This window comes from Idiotropiscis lumnitzeri, chromosome 17 (genome assembly GCF_059441095.1).
Source record: "Idiotropiscis lumnitzeri isolate Australia: NSW breed Sydney's pygmy pipehorse chromosome 17, RoL_Ilum_1.0, whole genome shotgun sequence".
Lineage (NCBI taxonomy): Eukaryota > Metazoa > Chordata > Actinopteri > Syngnathiformes > Syngnathidae > Idiotropiscis > Idiotropiscis lumnitzeri.
Window position 1 is genome coordinate 4,364,694 of NC_142407.1, and position 23,628 is coordinate 4,388,321.

General features: G+C 42.4%; 2 protein-coding genes across 3 annotated transcripts; one reads left to right on the forward strand and one right to left on the reverse strand.

Moving 5' to 3' along the window:
- Positions 1-489: 489 nt before the first annotated feature.
- On the reverse strand, positions 490-9,942 carry LOC148319792 (uncharacterized). Of its 2 annotated transcripts, XM_088279651.1 has the most exons (21): positions 9,643-9,942; positions 6,278-6,416; positions 6,052-6,192; positions 5,897-5,974; positions 5,702-5,832; positions 5,372-5,621; positions 5,208-5,301; positions 4,960-5,141; positions 4,722-4,879; positions 4,482-4,569; positions 4,270-4,401; positions 4,011-4,187; positions 3,831-3,922; positions 3,677-3,740; positions 2,924-3,034; positions 2,751-2,825; positions 2,442-2,553; positions 2,245-2,371; positions 1,983-2,163; positions 862-1,785; positions 490-637 (listed from the first exon to the last, which is right to left on the reverse strand). In XM_088279651.1, exons 2-21 carry the CDS (start codon positions 6,365-6,367, stop codon positions 518-520), a joined length of 3,327 nt encoding a protein of 1,108 aa, XP_088135777.1. In that variant the 5' UTR covers positions 6,368-6,416; positions 9,643-9,942; the 3' UTR covers positions 490-517. The 2 variants fall into 2 exon arrangements, with proteins under 2 accessions (XP_088135777.1, XP_088135778.1); XM_088279652.1 differs by lacking the exon at positions 490-637 and having other exon boundaries at positions 850-1,785.
- Positions 8,817-22,696, forward strand: adamts15a (ADAM metallopeptidase with thrombospondin type 1 motif, 15a). The gene is made up of 8 exons (XM_088279653.1): positions 8,817-9,876; positions 12,458-12,590; positions 12,678-12,845; positions 14,379-14,662; positions 14,859-15,036; positions 15,134-15,306; positions 19,531-19,706; positions 21,038-22,696. Exons 1-8 carry the CDS (start codon positions 8,905-8,907, stop codon positions 21,831-21,833), a joined length of 2,880 nt encoding a protein of 959 aa, XP_088135779.1. The 5' UTR covers positions 8,817-8,904; the 3' UTR covers positions 21,834-22,696.
- Positions 22,697-23,628: the final 932 nt, after the last annotated feature.

Sequence of the window (23,628 nt, forward strand, 5' to 3'; positions counted from 1 at the left end):
ATTAACAACTGTGTGCGTCCTTGATCACTGGGACGGGCATTTCAATGTATTTAAACTCGTTTTAGAAAAATATTCTGTCTCTGTCGTTGGAACAATGCATTTGAATGTTGTAAATGTTTTGTGTCTCATCTCAAACACGATTCTTTTTAAAATCACGTCACACAAAGAGAGGATAAATCTTTGCAGTTTATTACGGTTATATGTTGTTTGAATTTAAACTGAAGCTTTTTTTACATGACCAGTAAATGTCGCAAATCTACCACGTATACAGAAATTACGACATTGAATCGTCGTCCATTCATCTATCCTTGCTTTTCATTTTTTCAACAAGGAAAGATAGGGAATTATGTACTGTACTGCATTTATTCATGTACTACCCCGCCCACCCCCAAAGTAACGCAGTACAATAGATTCAGTCAAGCCAGTTTTATTTGCACACATCTATACAATGCCATTTTATTAAAAGCAGAATCCTTTTGCAGCGAGCTAAAATGAATTTATCGGAACATCCTTGGATTTAACAGTAGTTCGCATGATGGCCTTTCAGTTGTCTGATGAGAGGAAGATAGTCACACTCAGAAGGTGCATGCTGTGATGCCTGGAGAAGTTCCTTTTCAGCATTTAGGGATAGCAGAACCTTGACAAATACACAAATGACATGGCCCAGCAAACATTATGACGGTTGTCTCTAAATTCGAACGTTAGGTAGTCAACTGTTAAGTAAGAGTCTTGACTGTGGTGTCCCACCATAAATAAATGTATATTGTAGCTACCAGGTGATTACATTTTTTGACAAAGACACACACACACACACACACAAAACCAAAGAAAATCAATTCAATTACTCGTTCAATTTTTTACCTGTAGCATTGTATCTTGCTCTGTGTACAAGCTTAAAGTTGCAATGGCAGCCTCTCTCACTACCTTGTGGGAATCTGTGCATGCGGCTCTCAGAAGTAATCTGGACACGCACCCTTCGAGCATCTTAGGTATGGCACCTTGAACATGTAGCAGGTTTCCCAGAGCTGCACATGCATGGAGACGAGTGTGGACGTCAGGATCAGAGGTCAGTGATGCCAGTGTGGCCCCAGTCATCCTGGCTTCTTCTTGCCACCTTCTCATCTGGCCATTAGCCAACACATTTTCTGCTTTCCTCTTGGCAATGCCTGTCTCCCTGCTTGAACCCTTGTATGCATCATTGTCCTCTTTTAACCACTCCGGAGTATTGCTGACATTTCCATTGGGCCTTGCTGCGTTAAACCCTGCCTCCACTGCAATATAACCCAACCATTTCCCAACTGACAAGCAAGCCGCCTGCCGCACATGCACATTAGAATCCTCAAGAAGGTCTATCATCCTTTTAAATATGTCAGGATGCAAACTGGGCATTTTGGGAGTCCTGAATGGGTGCAAATTCCCCAAAACATTGCATGTGGCGGCCTTGATCGGTTCATAAGTGTGAGTGAGCGCCTCATGCAGCATGGAAGATTCAAGGTAAAGCTGGAGGGGACCAGAGTTAAAACAAAAACAGGTGATAAGGTATAACAGAGAGAGGAGTTCTACGGCGGCGTCCCCCAGCTCATCTCGCTGCAGCAAGTCAGAGAGCAAAGAACTGGCGGTTCTGGTCGGCGCCTGCTGACCCGATGGAGTGAGTGCCGGTGCAGATAAAAAGCCATGAGCATCTTTACTGAGGTGGGAAACAGAGCGCTGACGGTCACATAGCAACAAGCGACGCAGAAGTGAGAGTGGCAGCTCCACTAATGAAAGAGGAAGAGTTTGAATCACCTGCAAAAGAATGAAATAGAAAAAAGACATCAAAATCATAGCATGTCAAACAGAAAACTGCAAATTGTTCTTTGCAAAACACAAAGCCTCGTCTATGCCACACGTAATCCCATTGCAAGAGTTATCCTTTGTTGCATCTCTGAATTATGTTTACTATGACAGGAGTCCAACAAAAGAGAGAATAGGTAGACCTTAACCTGTAGAAGCCCTTTAACAACACCACAGCTATCATACAACTGCAATATCTTGCAAGTGTTGTGTGGAGTCAGGTCCAAAGCAAATGGAAGGCAAAGAAAGTGGCAGCTCAATTGGATGAAGCTCTCATGTTTTAAACCCTCTTCTAGTTTTACTGTGTTGCCTTCAGTAAACCAAGAGAAACTGAAAAAAACAAACAAACACAACGCAACAATTAACCTTTGAACTTCTCGGAAATGTAAAAACAAAATATTCAACACGAACCATTCAGGGCTTAGCACCCAGCCAAGAGTGTAGACAAATGTTGATTTGCTCTCACAAAAGAGGGAAATATATGAATATGGATCATTGCAGAAGACCAACAGTGTGGCAGACATGAGATAGTAAAGTCCTGAAATTTAAAATGTAAATGGGAAACTACAGTTACAATGTGAACACTTTCCAAATAATCGTGTGTTTACCGTTTGTCGAACAGAAGTCCATGTCAGGTGTCGTCCATACTAATGAGGTTCCAGTCCTTTTCCAAAGATGATAAAAAGTATGTGGATCCAGACATGAAAATCCACAAACATGCTGCAGAGGGATTAAAGGTTGGTGTTACAAGGAAAACCGTTGCAATAACTGTAAAGACATTATGAAACATGGATCTTGATGTGAACACTGACCGCAACTACTTGAAGTCTATCATAAATACAAAATTGTGACTAATAACAAACTAGAGATGCAACCTTTCTAAATGTCATCTATACAAGCACTATTTGTTAGTTGACCTCAGAGAGAGTGTGCAGGAGTAAATACAGAAGGCCGTCACAGAGTCCTCTGTCTGGCGGGTGTGGTAGTTGGAGCTTTCAGGGTGGCGAGCAGCGACAAACATGCAACAAATAAAATGTCAACTTAATACAAAGCAGATGTCAGATTACCTCTTAAAAAACAGATTGCGTACCTGATGTGAACCAGACACGTGCTCTTTCAGCAAGGAGCTGAGCATATCCATGTCAACAATGACAGCAACCTTGTGTCGTGCCAAGAGAGACAAAACGGAGGCCGCCAGAGGCTAAAGGAGAAAAGACTAACTGCTCAATTGAGCCGCTGAAAACTTGAGTAGGCAACTGCAATTTTCATCATTTTGTTGTAAACTGCAGAACTCAACATCTTTAATGTTTATTCTTTAAAATCAAGGTTTAATTCCTATTTTAAGGAAATAGTGCCAGTACATCTGCACGTTAGTTTAAATTAGTCTGATTTATTATCTGTTGAATATTATCTATCATCTTTCATTAAATATGAATACATTTGACTTTTGGAAGTAGACCACTATTGCACTTAACATTTCTGTTAAACTAATTACTACATTATTTATAGTATAATGCAATTAAGTTTTAGGTTTGTTATTTTAGGGAAAAATAATAAATTGAGCTAACTACAGAAGAAATAATTGCAATATAAAAGTATTGACTATCTGTCTGATTTGTACTCCAGATTTTATTGCAGCAACATCTCTGAACTGTGAGGCGGACGTGCATACCAGTCTTTCACCTTGCCGCACTAGAAAATCAATGGCTATACAATGTCTTGCAGTAAGAAACTTGAAATATTCTCTTGAAAAGAAATGACACACGAATTTAGCCCACTGTAGTTCTCAGAGGTCCGAGTGTAACAAGGACGTATTCATACGGAATGTGCATCTGATACTTACAGCTAAAGGACTGAGGTCTGCATGATTAAGGATCATCATGAAGGGTGTTATGAATTCTTCAGGTCTATATGCAGACAATTAATGAGATTCAATCATGCGGGACTGTCACCTGTACGCATGCAGCACTCGCAAAGAAAAAAAGAATTGATCAAACCTATGTTCTTCCCTCAGCCAATCATTGTTCTGGTCACAGTAGATCAGGAGTGCGGCAATCATTTCTCCAAGTGTTTGGAGACTCCACGGCTGCTGCTCAGTAAAAAAGGTTTGGCAAAAGGTTTGATTAAAGTACTGACACGTTATCAGAAGTTAAAGACTGAATGTTTTCTAGTCCCACCTCAATAAAATGGGAGTTTTCAACAGCGTCATGAACCAATTCAAAGAAGAGAAATGGCAGTCCAAGTTCATTGCCAATGTGGTTCCTCGTGGCAAGGTCAGAGGTCAGGATCAGGTTCCTCAGGACCTTCAGCGGATGGCACATGTGCCATGTGTCTTTTTTTACATCATCGCTTATCTTACCGGAGAAACAAGACTGACTAAGTGTGATTGAATGAAACGTATCATTTTGTGCTTATTTGAAAATTGCACCCAATCACCTGTTGCTTAAACACTAAAATGGTGCATTTCAGTTTGGAAATAATGCCACTGTAGTTTAGCGCTTCTTGGTTATGTGCGCTTGGATCTGACTCCACAACAAGTCTCTCCCAGAATTCTTCACTGTCAACTGTCTGAAAGCATGAAACATGTATTTAAGAGATCTATGTTGCAGTTTTGAGCTTTGCGAGACAACTGTAATAGTACGTATTACTGTGGAACGTTTGGCTGTCCTTGACTGTCGTCGAGGCCCGGCCTCAATTGAGGGAAACTCTCGTTCATAGTCCTGACTGATCGGACCCCTGCAGAGGTGACACACATATAAACAGTGACCAACAGTGAAAATATTAGCAAATGTATGTATGTAGTCCCCATGAAGCAATGATATTTGCACCAAAATGGCCTCTTCTACAAAGTGGGCTAACTCCTACAAAGATTTTTACTTTACACAAACCTGTCTAGATGTCCTGATGTCAGCTCAAAAGGGTTTGTTTGGTAAAAAGGTGGTAAAGTTGAATTAGCTGAGTTGAAATCAACTGGTAGGGAGCTATCTAGAAGCGGCGTTACTGCCACTAAACAATCTCCTTCAGATTCCAGTCCATCCTTCTTTTCCTGTAAGACAGATCATCTTTTTTTAATAAATGTCCATTGCGATTAATTATTTGGAATGAGTTGATTTGTATCTGGCTTACTTTAGCACTGTCGGCCGCTTTCTTTGTGTTACTTTTGTGTCTTTGCTCCCGAATCTTTCGAAATATTCTGCTCTCTCCCGAGTCTGGTGCTGTCTTTTCGGCCATTTGTTTCAGTTTCCGTGCCAGCATGTCTGGGTCAAGTGTGGCTGTCAGAGGACTGAAAATATCTTCGTCTGGAATCACTGCCAACACACCACTGTGTTAGGAAGTCTCGCGCGGATGCCACAAAAACATTTCCATGTTGTCACCTTGAACACCGTCAGCGACAAAAGGATGATGTAAGAGGTCTGGCCATGACAGCCGCTTCTGAGGGTCTTTGATTAACAAGCCTTTCAGGAAACTCTGAAATAAAAATACACTGTTGATTTGCACTATGCATGATCAATAAAATAACACGATAGCTGCTTTGTACTTTGCACGTGCTGCTCATTGTGTTTGGCCACTGGATGGGGTCTGTCACGATGAGCTGCCCCAAGTGGAAGATAGAATCGGCACAAAATGGGGGCATTCCTGTATGGATTTCATAAAGAATGCAGCCCAGCGCCCAGAGGTCAGCGGTGTGGTCATAAGGCTTCTCTGCCACCAACTCAGGTGACATATAAAGGGGTGTTCCCTTGATAGAAGTGACCACCATGGTGGAGACGCTCATTGCCCTTGCAAACCTAGTCAAGAATAGAATCATAGGCAGAATATTTGAGTTGCAATGTCCCAGGAAAGAGTGGAGATCAAATAACATACGTACCCAAAGTCGCACAGTTTCACCACACCGTTTTTATCAAACAGGATATTTTGTGGTTTCATGTCTCGATGAAGAATACGCCGGGAGTGCAAATAATACAAAGCTGATACGAGCTGGCATGCAATCTCACAAACCTCAGAGGAAGAAAGATTATTATTTAGGTATCTAATACGGGATAGTGTTATGATTATGTGTTACCTGACTTTCTGGTAAACTTCCATCAGCTTCAATGATCTGAAACAACTGACCCTCGGCATACTCGGTCACAACAACAACCTATTAAAAGCAGGAAGGGGCTTTTGTGAGATACTGTAGTGTCGGAGATATGTTTTGGGTGTGTGTGAGGAACGCACCTCTGTTTCTGTTTCAAAGCTGTCGAAAAGTTTCACAATGTTAGGATGTTGAAGGTTACTCATTATATCAATTTCCTTCTTTAAACTTTGCAGCTCTTTGTTTGAGCGTCCCATCTTTGGCATGAACTTCAGAGCTACTACCTGACGGGTAACACAGACAAGGAGAGGACGCTGAACCCTGGTGAAAAATTTCTAAAAAGCCCCGTTTCACTACAAATCAACTTACTTGGCCTGTAAATTTTTTCATTCCTTTATGAACTCGACCAAAGGACCCTTGCCCCACTTGAGCCAACACGTGGTAGGAATCCATTTTCATGTCAGGTATCAACCGACAAGTTATGTTTGTGGATTATGAAGGGAGGCATCTAGTAAAGAAGAAAAGTCAACTGGAGTCAAAAGGGCTCCCATCACAAAGGCTTTTATGTTGGCCATCGATATATCGTAATATGATTCGGCAACAAAGCCACGTAGATGTTTTACTAATTTCATTTTCAGAGTTTCTTCTTTTGTTAAATGGAAAAACACTTTAAAAGACAATGCTAAAAAGCCCAAATAGTTTTCACAGGGAAATAGCGCTAACATTTGTCCCGTCTCAAGTATGTTGTAGTGCAGTTCGACAAAACTGAATACGTCAACAACAGTAAGCATATGCTCTTAAATTAATACTTCTCTGACATTATCAGCCAAAAGGAAGCATTATTATGTTTTTAAAGGGAAAAAATTGCACTGCTATTTTATTGGATTTTATTAGATTTTCTTTTGTAGATTTGGATGTAGACTCTTGCAAAATCTTCACAAAGCCAACCCAAGCTCTTCATTTGACCACTAGAGGTCGTACGTGATCAAGAGCTCTTTAAAATAGTTAAATCAGTAACCAAATTTGTTTTTGTGCAGCGTCTGTTCCAGTGATATTTTATAATAATCACTAGGTATACTTGCAGTCTTGTCAGAGCATTGTCTACGATTGTCCCTTTACAAAGACAATGCGTGTCAAGAAGGTATAGCACACTATAAAGTGCAGTATATTTTTTAATAGGTATTGTTATTCTATTGTATTGGAACTCATCGTATTGTGGTGGTGTACCAAGTTAAATTCTTCAATATCCTTTTTTCCAACTTAAATGGGAAGTCAACTAAAAAAAAATGCTTTTCACCAAAATGCTTCAGCACTTTTCATGTGCCTTCACTAGTCTTAACATGGCATTGTGGTTAATATTGCTGTCACGGGTCGCCGTACAGCGAGTAAGAGGAGGTGATGCAATCGCCGTACGGCGAGAAGGAGGAGGACCCAAAATGCGAGGAGGCAGGGATAAGGGTAACTTAAAGGGATTTTAATTAGTGACAACCGAAGGGCAAACCAGGGTACATGGACAAACCAAGGGGCAGGGTGCGAAAACAAAAAACAACTTAAACGTGACTAGACTTGTGCGAGGACGATAACAAAAACTGAGACAAAATACAAAGGAACGGGAGCGGGAGCGGGAGCGGGAGCGGGAGCGGGAGCGAGGGCGGGAGCGAAGGCGAGGGCGAGGGCGAGGGCGAGGGCAAAAAGCAATAACAAGTACATGAACGTGATCAAAAGCGAGAGTCGAGAAAGTCCATAATGGGGCAACAGGGAGCAAAACGGGATAATGATCCGACACTGGGTTGATGGCATGGGAAGCTTAAATAGTCCGGTAATCAGGGGAGCAGATGGGGATCAGGTGTGTGATCGTTAACGGTGAGCAGGTGCGTGACTGGTGAGGACGAGGTACTGAGGGGAAACGCCCCTACTCAGCTGATCAAAACAAAAACACAACAGCATGCACACAAAAACAATAACAAAAACCTGTCATGCCCGACGACAATTGCGTTTGAGGAATATGAGTTAAGCTGTAAAATGCACCCATTTTTAGCCATCTCAGTGAGTGGTCATTTTGTGACTTTCTGACGACTTAAAATGACACCACAGTTGCTGAGGGCTCAGGTAACAACCAATCATGGCTCACCTGTCTTCTAAAGCAGCCCCATGATTCTTGTAGCCCTGAGCGATTGTGTAGTCATTCTCAGTCAAGTGGCAAAATGGCTGCCCCCTGAGATGGCTCAAAACTGGTACTGCGTCACTCACATTCTGAAAACACCATATTTATCAGAATGTTTTGACCAGTAGGACTGCATTGAACATATTTTTGCAAAGAAAACTGCACTGGTTGAAAACTGTGTGCTACTTGTACTACTTGTGACACTGCAAAATTAAAATACAAGCAACTAGCATTTCACTAGTATTAATTGTGTACTACAGTTTTGTCTCAATAGTAACATGTACAGTATAGTTGTCCTACAGTATGCCAACGTTGTTTTGCTAGTATGCAGAAATGCCATATAGCCTCGCAGTTGAAGGCAGTGGTGGGGAAAAAGGACTACTACTACGACTACTAGTGCAGTGAAATGTCTTAGAACAAACAGCACACTATGGCTCCAGGCCTGGAGCTGAATGTCATGAATGAAAAATGCGCAAATAGGTCTCCATATGTTAAGTGAATAGATAACATGTGCCTGAAAAATGTTGTTTTAAATGCCATTGAAAACGTGTCTTTCTATGGTGTTTAAAGCACTGGACTTGGATCCTCCACTGGGACTTGATCATGCAGAGGCTGTGCGGCAAAAGACTAGAGCACGTTGCATCCAATGAGTGTCTCCTCCAACGGACTGCCCCCTCCCAGAGTGAGATAGAGTTTCCATCATTTCACACAAGACGAAAATGCATAAAGTGCACTGAAGGCAGCAGTGGAGCGAGCACACAAGTGCAGGCCGGGAATGGGTCAGGACCAGGAGGAGTTTGCACGCTTGTAGAAAGAAGCCTGCAGATTGGATATGCTCACCCCGAGCTTTTGGTCATTGCATTCCAAGCTTAATGCAAACATCGTCATGTTTGTCAGAACAACGTGTCTACTCCACGTCGTGGTGTCGCTTTCCAAACTGGTTCGCTGCATGGAAAGCGAACTCTGCTTCCCGTTCATACTGGACACCCAACAGCAGTATAATGACAACGACGTGGATACTCTCCATGGCAAATGCGTGCTAACGATTCAAGCTTTCCACCAGGAATTTGTGGTGGATTTACGGCAAGATTCCAACTTCATTGGCCCTTATGCGTCCAGCCAAGACGCACCGTGGCTCTCCGGTACGGACGTCTCAATTGAGCTGAGTCGGTGTTTTTACTCCGGCAATGTGAATGGTGACCGCTTTTCCTACGCAGCCGTAAGCCTGTGTAAGGGCGTGCAAGGTGCCTTTGGCTACCAAGGTTGGGAGTATTTCATCAGTCCGGTGCGCAATGACACCACAAGCGCGAGCGGTGCGCACGTCATACGGCGCAGAAGCAACAGCAACCTGAAGCCAAATTCCACCTCCAGGTGCGCAGTGAACAATGACATAAGCTACCACGTCGCGCAGATTTTGGGAAAATACAAAGATAATAGCAATGCGACCAAAACCTCGACGAGGGGCGTGGGCAGAAGCAAACGGTTTGCGTCGGTTCCCAGGTACGTGGAGACTCTGGTGGTGGCGGACCAGACCATGGCCGAGTTCCACGGAAACGACCTTAAACATTACCTTTTGACACTCATGTCAGTGGCAGCCAGGCTCTACAAGCATCCGAGTATCCTCAATTCCATCAACATCGTTGTTGTGAAGATTTTGGTTATATCCGAGGTGGACAAAGGACCCAAAGTGTCCGGGAATGCAGCTCTGACGCTCCGGAATTTTTGCACTTGGCAAAAAAAGATGAACAAGAACAGCGACTGGCATGCAGAATATTGGGACACAGCGATTCTCTTCACAAGACAGGTAAAATTGACTTCATGAGGAACACGCATCTCATGAGCCATGTGTCAAGTTCATGGCACGCCACCAGACAAAATGTCAACAGTATGGTACTGTATAAAACACATGATTAACATTTGCTGTCCACATAACCCACAAATAGAAAATGCTGCACAAAACTGCTGTACCTAATGTTTTGTCCTTCCTTGCTCGTGTTTTTTTCTCTTTTTTTTGTGGGGGGGGACAGTTAGAAAACCGGCTTAATGGTGCATTAGCACCATCCACTCAATTTCAAACTTAAGAAGCCAATGTGAACTGATGGTGGCCAGATATTGTGAAGTTTGCTGCTGCTTTCTAGTGGTGGAACTTGAAGAGCACTCGTACGTCCAGACAAATAAATTGCCTAAGCTACAGTTCGTATCAAGAAAATATTCTGGTTAAGGCGCTTGTATCTCAAGGCACCACAGTAATTGTACTTTCTGCCATCTAGTGGAAGCACATTTAATTGTTCTGTTCTGTTCGGTGTCCCAATACTTTTATCCATGTAATGTGGATGTAATAACTTTGGTGCTGGTTTGGGTCCAGAATTAGGAAAATAACATCACACATGAGCTCCAATCTCACTTGTAACTTTACCAAAGAGAAGGCCCATGTGTACCCTCAGAGATGTCCCATTCCTGCAGCTCCAGCTGCATCCCCCCCCAACCTGCCCGCTCCTCATTAAACAGGCACCTGAGGGGAAGCCAGAATGAAGAGTTATCATGTATGCTGCACACGTTCAATATGTCACAACAGGTTTATGCCCCACCTGCACAATCTGAGTCGCAAACGGCCACAGGTTCACTTCTCCATAGCTGTAGTAAGACCATATCCATATTTATTTCAAGTTCATACTTTCTGTCTCCTTGAGGAGAAGGATTGCTGATTGTGTGCTGTCACATACGGAAGAAGCGTAGCTTTTCCATCACAATTTTATTTATTTTAGATAGCTTCTTCAACCAGTGATCACATGCACACAAGGACATAAATAATAAGACATTTCCAACAGATAGTGAGTCGCCTGGTTGTTTTCATCTGTTTATTGAAGGACCACATGCACACTTCAGCCTATAAAGTTTATTAAGAGTAATTGCTCTGTGCCTCAAGACCAAACCCATCGTTTTCACGTCTGCAAATGGCAAAAGGCAAGGTGGTTTTCAATGTGGAAATGCATGGAAACACTGACACGTTTCTTCTTGAATATAACTTGCAAATTGTATTTACATTGCAGCCACACACCAAAACGGCAAAATGAGATGACAGATGTGGGAAGTAGGTCATTGCGGAGAACCAACCCTAAGCCCCTTGTGCTTCTCGCCTCTTTATGTTTGCCTCTATTTTCTTTTCTCACTAATGACCCAAACCATTTCATCAGCCTTCATGAACACATCTGGTGTTCATTTGCACAGGAGAACAATTTTGGTTTTGTTGGTTAGTCACCAAAAATTTGTCGTAGCGTGAAATGTCCTAATTCCCCCAGGTATTACACATTTACTGTACGCACATGCTGCAGAGGATTTTATATAGCCTATCTATGCAACAATTGACAAGTGTCTTTCTTTTTTTTTTGCTTTAAGAGTGTATGCAAAAGCGAGAGGGAGTAGGCAACCGGGCGGTTCTGTGTGGTTAACGTTGTGTACTTGTCCTGTGATTAGGAGGCTCAGTCAAGTGCTCCGAATGGATCCTCGCTAAGATTAGGGTTTGGAATTGTGTGGTGACAGAAAAAGGCCATTTGGAAACTGCTCTTCCATGAAAATGCAATGATTGGAGGAAAGTGCCATGACGTCACATGGGACTATGTGCTCCAAACACTAGTCAGTGAAAAGCTTTTTTTTTTTTACACAGGAGAGATGTTTGCTCTCTTCTTGGTAAACTATCCTGAGTGTATGAAAGAAAGCAAAGATTCTATTTTTTTGTTGTTTTCAAGTTTTAGTTAATTCCAGTGTGTAGCATAGTGGTGGGCAAAAAAAGATGTGAAGAGAAGTCTCACACGACAAGAAACAAATATTTAGGTAAACAGACAAGCTTTAAACAAACGTCTTGAGTAGAAACACATACCATCAGCTGCAAATATTCACCAAACTGTTGGACCACTTCTCTTGCGATGAGTGAGTTTTCCATCAATCATATTGACAAAAGTCTCGGGACACATTTCTTAATCAATAAATATAAATGCGGGTTTCTCTCCCTATATTTTTGGAGTTTCTGATGGAATCATTTAAGAGCCCTGACCTTTGGAATGAAGTAGAACAGAGATTGTGAGCCAGGCCCTCTCTCGAGTCCAACATTACTCACCTTCTGACCTCACACATCTGGATGAATGGACAAAAATTTCCAGAGACACATTCTAAAATCTTGTCGAAACTCTTCCCAGAAGACTGCAAGCTGATATAACTGCAAGTGGGCTGGACTATCACCATATTTCTTTCTCCTATTTTCACATTTTCCTACAAGTCCCAATAATTACGGTGTGACTATAGAGTGCATAAAATGGGAGTCCTACTTGGAAAAAAATAATATAAATCATATTTTTGGGACTTCTTCTAACGTTTGCTTGATTGTCCAGGACCTGTGTGGGGCTTCCACATGCGACACCCTCGGAATGGCCGATGTCGGCACCATGTGCGACCCCAAGAGGAGCTGCTCCGTGATCGAAGACGACGGCTTGCCTTCTGCCTTCACCACAGCTCACGAGCTTGGTGAGTCATGAATCACACGTTAGCAAAAAAAATCTCATCACTGAAAGTATTTGTAAAAGACGTCTGTCACCCATTGGCTGTGCGCAGGACACGTCTTCAACATGCCGCACGACAACGTGAAGGCCTGCGAGGATGTGTTTGGCAAGCTGCAGGACAATCACATGATGTCTCCCACGCTCATTCAGATTAATCGCACCAGCCCGTGGTCGCCTTGCAGCGCTGCCATCATCACGGAGTTTCTGGACGGTGGACACGGTGAGAACAAAAAGAACAAAAATATAAAAATGTTTTGATTGATGTGTGTAGATGTTCACAAGCTGATTTAATGGTCCTTGAGGCAGCGTCACGCTCTTACTGGTTAAATATTTGAATGATGATCACATTCATACAACACATGTTCATTTTCAATGACTATTCTGTTCACAGTAGCAATACCAGTGAAGGACATTTGCTGTTTCTTTTTTATTTTTTTATCTTTCATTTTTTTCTCTTCATCTGCAGCTTGACTCCAGTACAATCATTTCACTTTAATGCATGGCTGATAATCTGCATCCATGCATTCTTTAGAAGAGCAAAAATGGAGTCAGACTGTTCTCTAACATGCCAGACCACAGAGCTCAGCCTCGCAGCAATGCTAAACTTTTATTTTAAAAACTGCTCCACATCTGTCCCAAATTAGTGGGTTTGTTTGGAGGAGCGTCACCACAGTGGTTTGGAGAGTGCGGCTTTAACCAGCCTGTGTTTCCCGTACAGGTTGAATAGACAGTCTTTATTCATGCTCTGACAACAAGAGAACAAGAATCCGTCAGGATTGCATTTTGTTTCTTTTGACTGACCTTTTCTCCACATTTTTGACAGTTAAGTCTCATAATGTTGTAACACGGTTGCTTAGCGCTATCGTTTATAAATCTTGACTTTGACAGAGCAGCCTGGGGGAATAAAGACATGCAGCGGCACGTTTGAGGCAGTTTACATGCTGTGCTGCGGCCACAATTATTGCTATGTTTCCGGACAACCCCGGAGATTGTTTCGGGCAATTCCTCTCTGCAAAAGGAGGTGCTTTGGAAGTGAATCAAAAGGTTTCTTCAATCATTGAAATTTGCGGTGTAATAGGAGGAAGCAACTTAACATTCAGTTATGGCCGCCCTATTTGTGGCCTGTTTTCCTATTTTAAGGGGGATTGTCCTCTATCATTTTTCTCTCACAATTTTTTGCATTTGAAAAATTTCTGACAAGGCTGAGAAGCTGTGCATTAGAGGCAGCAGTGATAAAAAAAACTCCTACTTGAAGCCCCCCCTTTTTGTAAATGAAAATTATTTATGATGACATTTCAATTTTCCAAGCACCTGCTCGTCCAACTCTTCTTGTTATTCGCCAGCTCCTGGAAAAGTGCCTGAATGTAATTTATTTTAATGGAGCTCAGCTTAATTTGACTTGTATAAGTTCAATGGAACATTTAAAGCTATTAAAACTCAATTGGAAAGTTTGAGAGGTATTCTTAAACATTAATTAATTAATTTCAATTTCGACATCAAGGGAGGAATTTTCTGCAAGAGTTTACAGATGAAGGGGTCAGGTTGGGGTTCTGTGTGGTATTGCTCGCGCATTTCTGCAAGACTTGTTTGCAAGGAACGCTTTTGCCCAAAATACACCCACCACTCATTCATGAATGCCTTTATTACCTTACGTATTTTTTTCCCACGAGATTGTGTACATTTGGCTGAAATAAATGTGTGCATGTGACCTCAGCTGTTCAAGACAGGAACTGATAATGGGAGTCTGTTGCAGGAGAGTGTTTGCTGGACCAGCCCCAGAAACCATTAGGCCTCCCTAACGCGCTTCCCGGCACATCCTACCTCCTCGAGCGTCAGTGTGAGCTTGCCTTTGGCGAAGGTTCCAAGCCATGTCCCTTCATGCAGCCGCCATGCATTCGTCTGTGGTGCACAGGCAAGTCCAATGGCCAGTTGGTGTGTATGACTCGCCACTTCCCCTGGGCGGACGGCACACATTGCGGAGATGGCAGAGTTTGCGACCGAGGCATCTGCGCTCCCAAAGAGGACCACACTTTGAAGGTAAGGCTAAGCTTGAAGGACGGACAAAACAAATTCCTTTTTCTGTATTTTTAACCTCACTTTATTGGCTTTCTGTTTGGCATGTGCCACACCATTGCGAGGTGTCATGGAATTCTGTTCAATTGTTTTTACATATTAGACTCAAACAGTACCTCACATAAAGTAACACAAAATTCTCCTTGTGTGAATTTTCTAGGTGGATGGTCGCTGGGGTAAGTGGGGTTCGTTTGGCTTGTGTTCCCGCACATGTGGAGGTGGCGTTCAACTGGCGAAAAGGCAGTGCAACAATCCAGTTCCCTCAAATGGGGGGAAATACTGCCAAGGAGTACGGGTCAAATACCGCTCCTGCAGCCTCAACCACTGCCCTGACACAGGTTTGAATTGTTCACAAAAAGTCAACCACATCAAGTTTTCCCCTTAAGAGGGTTGCAGTTCTTGACCTTATTTGCCCGCCCTCTCCTTTGTGTGCAGGCAAGTCTTACCGGGAAGAGCAGTGTGAATCTAGTGGTCGCAGTTTCAGCAGTAACCACATTGCCCCTTCTGTGGTGTGGGTACCCAAGTACTCCGGAGTGAGTGTTGATGACAGATGTAAACTCATCTGCAGGGCCAATGGAACGGGTTACTTCTACGTTATGGCAGCTAAGGTAAGAAGCTATGCATTCAATACAATCAATGAACAAAAGTCTCAGGACACACTACTCAATAAATGAATCAGGCTTGATCTATTAGTCTCCCCTCAATCTTAATTCTTCATTTTACAAAGACATTTTGGACTTCTGTGCTTCCAAATGATTTGTTTCATAAATTCGTCCAAGAAAAAGATGATTCATTCTTTGAGACATTCTGCATATATTAGAATCTTTTTTCGAAGGAATTTTCAATGAATGATCGACAAGCATGTAAGCTTGACGGGGAGCCAGTGTCTCTTGCTGGAGCCAGTTGGGAGGGAAGTGAAGTGTAAACCCAAAGCCATAAGAATCTTAAAGCAGGACATGCCACACATCGCTCCAACACAGGAGTCGTAACCACATTATCAAATATCTACGTGCCAAACCTACAAGTTAACAGCTGTGTTAGTTCCTCTTCCTTGTACTACTAAATTTCAAATGGTATCCTTTTTGGTTTATTTCATGTTGAATGTCTTTTTTGTGCTTGTTGTCTTTGACACCTTTTTAATGGTTATTTTTTCTTATTTGTATGTTTATCTAAAAGCTTCTTTTTCATATTGCCCTTTCCTTATCAGGGTGCTCAGTGATTTCCATGCCTCATGTGTTGGGTGTTCAAATCTCCCCAATGAGAACAAGCATTGTAGAAAATGTATATATATATATATATATATATATATATATATATATATATATATATATATATATATATATATATATATATATATATATATATATATATATATATATATAATATATTTGTGTGTGTGTGTGTTAGGGGAGCACAATGGAATAATTTTGAACATTTTTTTTATGCTTTTATCTAAATTTCATCAGTCAGATACAAACTCATATGCGCATCACCACCCCCAATAGTTGGCCATTATCCAGGGGAATTTTATTAAATTAGCTAAGGACACATTGATATTGCTTAGTTTAAAAAATGTAATTTCTGTAGATATGGTACATGTTAAATATCGCAATAACATCAATATTGTTGCTATAGTCTACATATTTATGTATGTGTATGTGTTTATATATATATATATATATATATATATATGTATTAGTGCTGTCAAGCGATTAATATTTTTAACTAGATTAATGGCAAAAGATTTTGTAATTAATTGCGATTAATCTCATTTTTCGACTACTATTTTTGTGACGCTTTTAACAGGTATTTACTTGAATAATATCTTGTAATTAATTTATTCACTGCCATTGATGGTTCTTACCTGGGCTGGCAAAATCACCAAATATGAGGTATATTTCAATTCAAAGACTGTTCTAATAGCTTTCTTTGATCCATGAATACAAACTAAATGGAGTCATCATTACAGGATTTTTTCTGAGAAACAATTCTCCAAACTTCTACAGTACATTTAGTTGTAAGCACCACACTCCAGCAGTGCTGGTTTGTATCAACTGTATTAATATACTATGCGGTTATCTGCCATGGAGGGTTGCTGGAGAGATGATGAATCTCATGTAATGTCTTTCAGGAGTTACATTTTCACTTTTTGGTACTTTAGCTCATCTAACTTTGAAAGATTTTCTAAAAGGATTGGCAAAATTCATTACTGTATATTTATTTTCATCATCATCATCATCATCATCATGGCAACCTCGTAGAACGAGGATCAGTCCTCTTCATTTGTTCGTTCACTTTCCTTTTTGATATCTCCGTCTGTGTGCCTGTTGGTGACTATAGAGTCCAAGGTGTGAGTGGAAAAGTCGAGGACAGTCTGGACACGGAATTGTCGGAGGCGGACGGGGTAACAAGAGGCGTTGGTGTTTCTGTCGTCTTTTCCCTTCAGCTGCTCGTGCCCGGCCTTCTTCAAACTTTATGACACCATTGGCTATTGTGTCTCTTCACTCTGCGCGGTCTGCGGCCAGAGCCTCCCAGTTGTCCACGGAAATCTTGCTCTTTAGGAGCAGCTGTTTGAACTGGTCTTTCAGCCGTCTCTTTGGGCCCCCTACCAGTCTAGAGCCATGAGCCAGTGCACAAAATAACATCTGTTTGGGTAGGGAGGAGTCTTTCCTGCGACATAAATGCCCAAAGAAGCGCAGCTGGTTCTTTGAGATGATCGCTTCTACGCTTGGGAGGCCGGCACGGATTAGTACGTCGTTGTTGGTGATGCATGCTTTCCAGTCAATTCCCAGGATTGCCCGCAGCTTTTGCTGATGAAATCTCTCCAAGGTCCTGATGTTTTTCCGATAGAGAGTCCAGCTCTCCGAACCGTAGGTGAGGGTTGGAATCACAACAGCTCTGTAGACATTAATCTTGGTCTGTGCTGACAAACCATGTTGTGAGAACACACGGTTATAGAGCTTACCAAAGGCTTGATGGGCAAGGCGAATCCTGTTGTTTATGTCTTCGCTTGGGTCATTGGTGTTATTGACCATAGACCCGAGATAGCAAAATCTGGGGACCTCTTCGACTGTATCGCCGTGGATGGATATGTCTAAAGGATGGAGAGGGTGGGCAGGATGGAATTGCGCCAGGACTTTTGTTTTTCCAACATTGACTTCTAGGCCTGCACTCTCATATGCTTCCACAAAGGCGTTAGTAGACTCCTGTAGGTCAGCAGGAGAGGAGGCTGGGACACAACAGTCGTCAGCATACTGGAGTTCTGAGACACACACTTCGACCGTGCTTTCAGACGTCGCAGGTTAAAAAGACCACCATCCATCCGGTATCTAATACGCACTCCAAGGTGAGGGTTAGACGTTTTGACACGTAGCAAAACAGCTGTCAGGTAGAGAGAGAAAAGGGTCGGTGCGAGCACACATCCCTGCTTGACCCCGGTGGCAATGGGAAATGATGATGAAAGAGAACCACCATGTCTGACAGAGCCCATCATTCCATCATGTAGGCCCCGCACTAGTTGGACAAAGTTATGGGGGCAGCCAAACTTCTCAAGCAGTCTCCAAAGGGTAGTACGAGGGACGGAGTCAAAGGCCTTATGCAGGTCAAAGAAAATCATTGACATGGTTTGCTGTAGTTCCCTGGCTTTTTCGAGCAGCTGGCGAGCGCAGAAAGTCATCTCAGTGGTTCCACGGCCTGGTCGAAAACCGTACTGGGACTCTGGGAGAACAGACTCACTCAGGACAAGAAGGCGTTTGTGGAGGAGCCTGGCGAAAATCTTCCCAGTGGTGGAGAGCAGGGAGATGCCACGGTAATTTCCACAGGTGGAGCGGTCGCCTTTCTTGAAGATGGTTGCATCCCGTAGGTCTTGGGGGATATACCCAGATTCCCAAATCGACAGGAACAGGAGATGGATTCGTCTCGGAAGACACCCCCCACCATGCTGTATGAGCTCAGCTGGGATGCTATCAGGACCAGAAGCTTTATTGGGCTTCATCTGTTTGATCGCTTCCCGTGTCTCCTCGAGAGTGGGTGGGACACTCATGCATGATTTGATTGGATACTGAGGAATATCGCGGAGGAAGTCTTCAGAAGCTTGGGCGGGCCGGTTCAGTAGGTCTTCAAAGTGCTCTTTCCACCGCGCAAGAATAACAACTTCCTCCTTTAGGAGTACCCCATCAGCAGACCTTATAGGATGAGTGGGGGTGTGTACTGGTCCGTAGATAGTACGGACAGCTTGGAAAAAATTCCTTGTATCCTGGCGGTCGGCATAGCCTTGGATCTCTTTGGCTTTCTCGGTCCACCATTTATTCTTCATCACGCCACATGCTTTGCACTGTTACTGCATCAGGAGAAGTGTAATAATGTGAACTATGTGGCCAAAAATAATGATTTCATTTGTGAGCAATGTGAATTCTTGTGAGCCTCTGAGGGAAAACAGCAATGCATGGGACGATGGGAAGGAGTGGAGGGGTTTTTTATCTCCCTGAGATAATATGGGTGTGGAGTGAGTGTGAGCAGCCGTGAGAGAAAGTTCACACTACATCATATTGAGTTAAGAGGATATGAACACTCAGGGGACATGTAGCACTGAATCATAGAGCAGCTGCACGATTGCTTGAAACATCTGAACCAAATATCATTTTACACCACATCCTGTTCCATGGTTTCGTGGAAATACACTAATCTCAGCTTTTAGAAATGATTACAATATAATAATAACACCTAAAAATATCACCACGCAACGTAAAAATGACCTAAATGAAGTAGCAGATTTTGGGTGCTGTGTTTTATGAACACTCTCCCTTAATTTACACTGTGCGTGTACACCACAGGTTGTGGATGGAACCCCATGCTCACCAGACTCCACGGGAGTGTGCGTTCAAGGAAAATGCATCAAGGCTGGGTGTGATGGAAAAATTGGATCAACTAAGAAGTTTAACAAGTGTGGAATCTGCGGCGGTGACAACAAGAACTGCAAGAAGGTCTCAGGACTCTTCACCAAGCCTATGTGAGTACAGTAGTCCCTCATACTCTCAAATTCCCCTGTTGCCGTTTGTTGATGTCGAACCTATCCTCAGCTATTTGCTGAAAAACTCACATGTTCAAATTTTCTTTTCTCTTTCCGAAACATCACATGATGCCACTTGATGCTGTCAAAGCCCGGTACAAATGTCAAAGTAATACAGTAATTGGTGTCACGGAAGTATGTTGAAGTGATACATCCAATTTGTGAGATGAGCTTCATATGCATTGGAGCTAAGTTTAGCCTGGGTTGTTAGAGGACGTTACAGAGAGTCTTTGCAGCTTGTGCAATGTGCACTTCCGGTGCATTGTTTTTATTTATTTTATTTTTTTAATGAAATAATATGACTGCGTTTGGCTGGCAACCAGTTCAGGGTGTACTCAGCTTACCGCAGGAAGACAGCTGCGATAGGCTCCAGAACCCCCGCGACCCTTGCGAGGACAAGCCGAGAACCCTAACCCATGGATGGAAATAATATGAAAGCCATTTATTTTTAAGATTAATGATGTAAGATGACTACAAATGATACCACCTCCAAAAATATTTGCAATAACAAATATGTGCCTTCAGCTTTGTCCAAACATGGCATTTTTATTAATACTGTGAGTTCAGTAATAAAATCCGCACGATTTTAGCCACCGAAAATAACATCAGAGTTGCTCAGGGCTGAACAACCACTCATCGCTCAGCTTCAGAAAACACGTGAGCTGTGATTGGTCGTTACCGGAGCCCTGAGTACTGTGATGTTATTTTCAGTCGACAAAAGTGAGAAAATGGCAAACGTGAATTTTGATGCATAACTCAATTTCCACAAACTATCATAATATTATACAATATTTATCACAATGCCATGTTTAGACGAGTTTTTTTTTTTTTTACATATATTCATCCAGCCATCCATTATCTGAGTCGCTTCTCACGAGGGTCGCGGGAGCATATCCTAGCTATCTTAGGACAGTAGGGGATACAAGCTGAACATGTTGTCAGCCAATTGCAAGGTACACAGAGATGATCAACCTTCTGCACTCACAAACACACCAATTCAGGGTGTCCAATCACCCTACCATGCATGTTTTTCCATGCATGTGGGAGGCTCCCGAAGGAAACCCACGCAGGCACGGAGGTAACATGCAAATTCCACACAGGAATGCCGAAATCGAACCCTGCACCTTCGAAATGGGAGGCCTGAGGCCATCGTGCTAACCAGTTGTCCACCAAGCCATTGTTTTTTTTTGTTTTTTGCATCGTCGTGAACTTGACTGATCTATCTTTACAAAACTCCTCATTGGTTGTATGTGTTGTGTTTTGTTACGCAGGCACGGGTACAACTTTGTGGTGATATTGCCAGTGGGCGCAACCAACATCGACATCCGTCAACGTGGCTACCAAGGAATGCTGGGTGACGATAACTACTTGGCGGTGAAGAACAGCCAGGGTCAATACCTTCTTAATGGCGACTATGTGGTGTCAGCCGGCGAGAGAGACATCATCGTTAAGGGCAGTCTTCTGCGCTACAGCGGCACCACCGGCCTCTCTGAGACCCTCCAGTCTGTGAATCCCTTGGGGGAGACACTCACCGTGGAGGTGCTGTGTGCCGGCAATTTGACGCCCCCTCGCATACGCTACTCCTTCTACCTGTCTCGTCAGAACAACAAAGAGGACAAAACTCTGAAGAAGGAGGAGCGAGTGAAATCCCACAACAGCGTTCTGGCTGATAATAGTGTGAAGGATAAGGGGGCGTCGACTTTGAAGAAACCTTATAGCAAAGAGGACCCTCTTGTCGAGAAATGGACGTCGGCAAGCTGGGATGAGTGCTCGGTGAGCTGCGGCAACGGTTTCCAAAGGCGGATGGTGCAATGTTTGAGGACCGATGGCAAGCCGGGAATGAACTGTGATCCTTCCAAAAGACCGTCAGCCACCAGAGCTTGCGGAGATCCATGTCCAGAGTGGCACGCCGGCCAGTGGTCGCCGTGCTCCACAACCTGCGGCAAAGGCTTTAAGAGACGACCACTGAACTGCAGATCCCAAACAGGACACTTGCTTCCGAGGGACCACTGCAGTGGCTTGCGCAAACCACAGGAGCTGGACTTCTGCAAACTAAAATCTTGCTAGGGACTTGAAAAGCTTTATTAGGACTGAACTTAATCCAGCAGCTCATATCCACACACTCTCTCACCAGACACTTACAGAGAAGACCAAAAACATGGATGGAGCAATGTATTTTCCCCACCATTTAAACTAAACCACCTGAATCCACTTCTGACAGCAGAGAAATATTCTACAAAGCTACTATGAAGCTAAAAAAAAGGTTCAATCATTTTAGCTGTCAGCTAAGAGATGACATATATGTTCGTAAGCAATTTGTCTTACTTATGAGTCTGGAACCCATTTTATGTCATATTTTTATAAAGGGCTTTTTAAGGGAGTTGTGTAGCCTGCCGGGTGCATTAAAACAGTGACAGGATAAGGAATTTTTTCCATGTTCGAAATTAATCCTGCAATACATAACAAAACACAAATCTGAGTTTTATTTTTCTAATTAGTAAGGGTTTTGTATTAACTAAATAACGACGCCTTTTACATCCAGCCACATCGTTGAAAGAAAGCCATGAACAATACTAGATATCTGCGATGTGGAATAGAAATTTTCAAGAATTTTCTCCCCAACCTATTCACAATCAGTCAATGCCAAAGATACTACACCACTCTTTCTGTGCACTCAGTTAAATCCTGTAAATCTTTTATATTCTTGTTATATTTGTGGGCCCACATTGCCCAATACAACACACAGGATGAATCCTTTTATAGTCAGACTTTGATTCCTATTTTTATAATTTGATCCATTTTTGCACATTGTACAGCAAAAGAAACAAATGACTTATATGGGCTGTACTGTATACTATGTATACATTTATTCAGCTCTGTGCAAAATGTCATGTAAATACTGTTTGTTTGTTTTTTTTTACACACAACTGAAATCTCTTTGAATATATTTATTCCAAATAAAGCCTTGAATAAAAAAGTTGACGTTTTCCATTTCCATTATTAATTACACTGGTTCTGTAAACCAGTTACTGATAAATGAGAAATCCTAAAAAAAGTGTACAGCTTTTTCTTACAGATTCCCTCATTTACTCTCTCAGTTTGTTTGTTGACTCAAGTAGCAAGCATGTACCCAGACTTTGCCAGGAGAGCTACAAGCAGACACCAACTGAGAAATGTCTTAAGTGCTGATGTGAAACATTGTATTGTTCAAAAGCCCCCTCCTTTTTTTTTTAAATAACATTTTTGAGAGAAGTGTAGATATATCACAAAGGGCTCAGTCGTCTGACCTACATAAGAGCAGATGAAGGAGAACCTGGAGGGCAGCCAATGGACATATTTGTTTATTCCCCCAATGGCCTCTTGCCTGAGTTCACAGTCAGATGTTATTGCTGGTTTGATAGCATTAATTGTACAAGACAATTGATCAAAAAAAAAAAAAATCAATGCTTCCAGCAAAGTTTTGGATTTGGAGGGGTGTAAGCCTCAGAGTTTTCATACAACCTATTACAATGAGAACTAGTAGTCTGCACCCAGTTTATAGAAAACACTCACTGGAAACTTTATAAGATACACTTGCAAATTGTAATGATATTTCATTAAAATTCTCTGCCATTACATTTTGGTGACGTCATGTAAATTAAAAAAAAAATAAGAGCTCAACGGGTTGCAATTAAGTTCTATACCAATAGACTACAACCTGACATTGTTAAATGAATGCCTCTTTATCTTTAAAAAAGCACAATTTTGGATGCAATTCCTTAATTGGATAATTAATGTGGAGGGCGAATGGATTGGGATTTGTAAACACTTGGAAGTTCTTCCATAAATGTAAAAAGTTGCAGAACAAGGACTCTGGCACCTG

Excerpts from the sequence above, each read along its gene's own strand:
- LOC148319792 (XM_088279651.1), bottom strand. The coding sequence starts at position 6,367 with ATGAAAATGGATTCCTACCACGTGTTGGCTCAAGTGGGGCAAGGGTCC. Across the intron at positions 4,570-4,721 it reads ACATCAGGACATCTAGACAG|GGGTCCGATCAGTCAGGACT; the intron begins GTTTGTGTAAAG and ends TCACCTCTGCAG. Across the intron at positions 3,035-3,676 it reads CAGACCTCAGTCCTTTAGCT|CCTCTGGCGGCCTCCGTTTT; the intron begins GTAAGTATCAGA and ends TTTCTCCTTTAG.
- adamts15a (XM_088279653.1), top strand. The coding sequence starts at position 8,905 with ATGCTCACCCCGAGCTTTTGGTCATTGCATTCCAAGCTTAATGCAAAC. Across the intron at positions 9,877-12,457 it reads CGATTCTCTTCACAAGACAG|GACCTGTGTGGGGCTTCCAC; the intron begins GTAAAATTGACT and ends TTGATTGTCCAG. Across the intron at positions 15,037-15,133 it reads CAACCACTGCCCTGACACAG|GCAAGTCTTACCGGGAAGAG; the intron begins GTTTGAATTGTT and ends CTTTGTGTGCAG.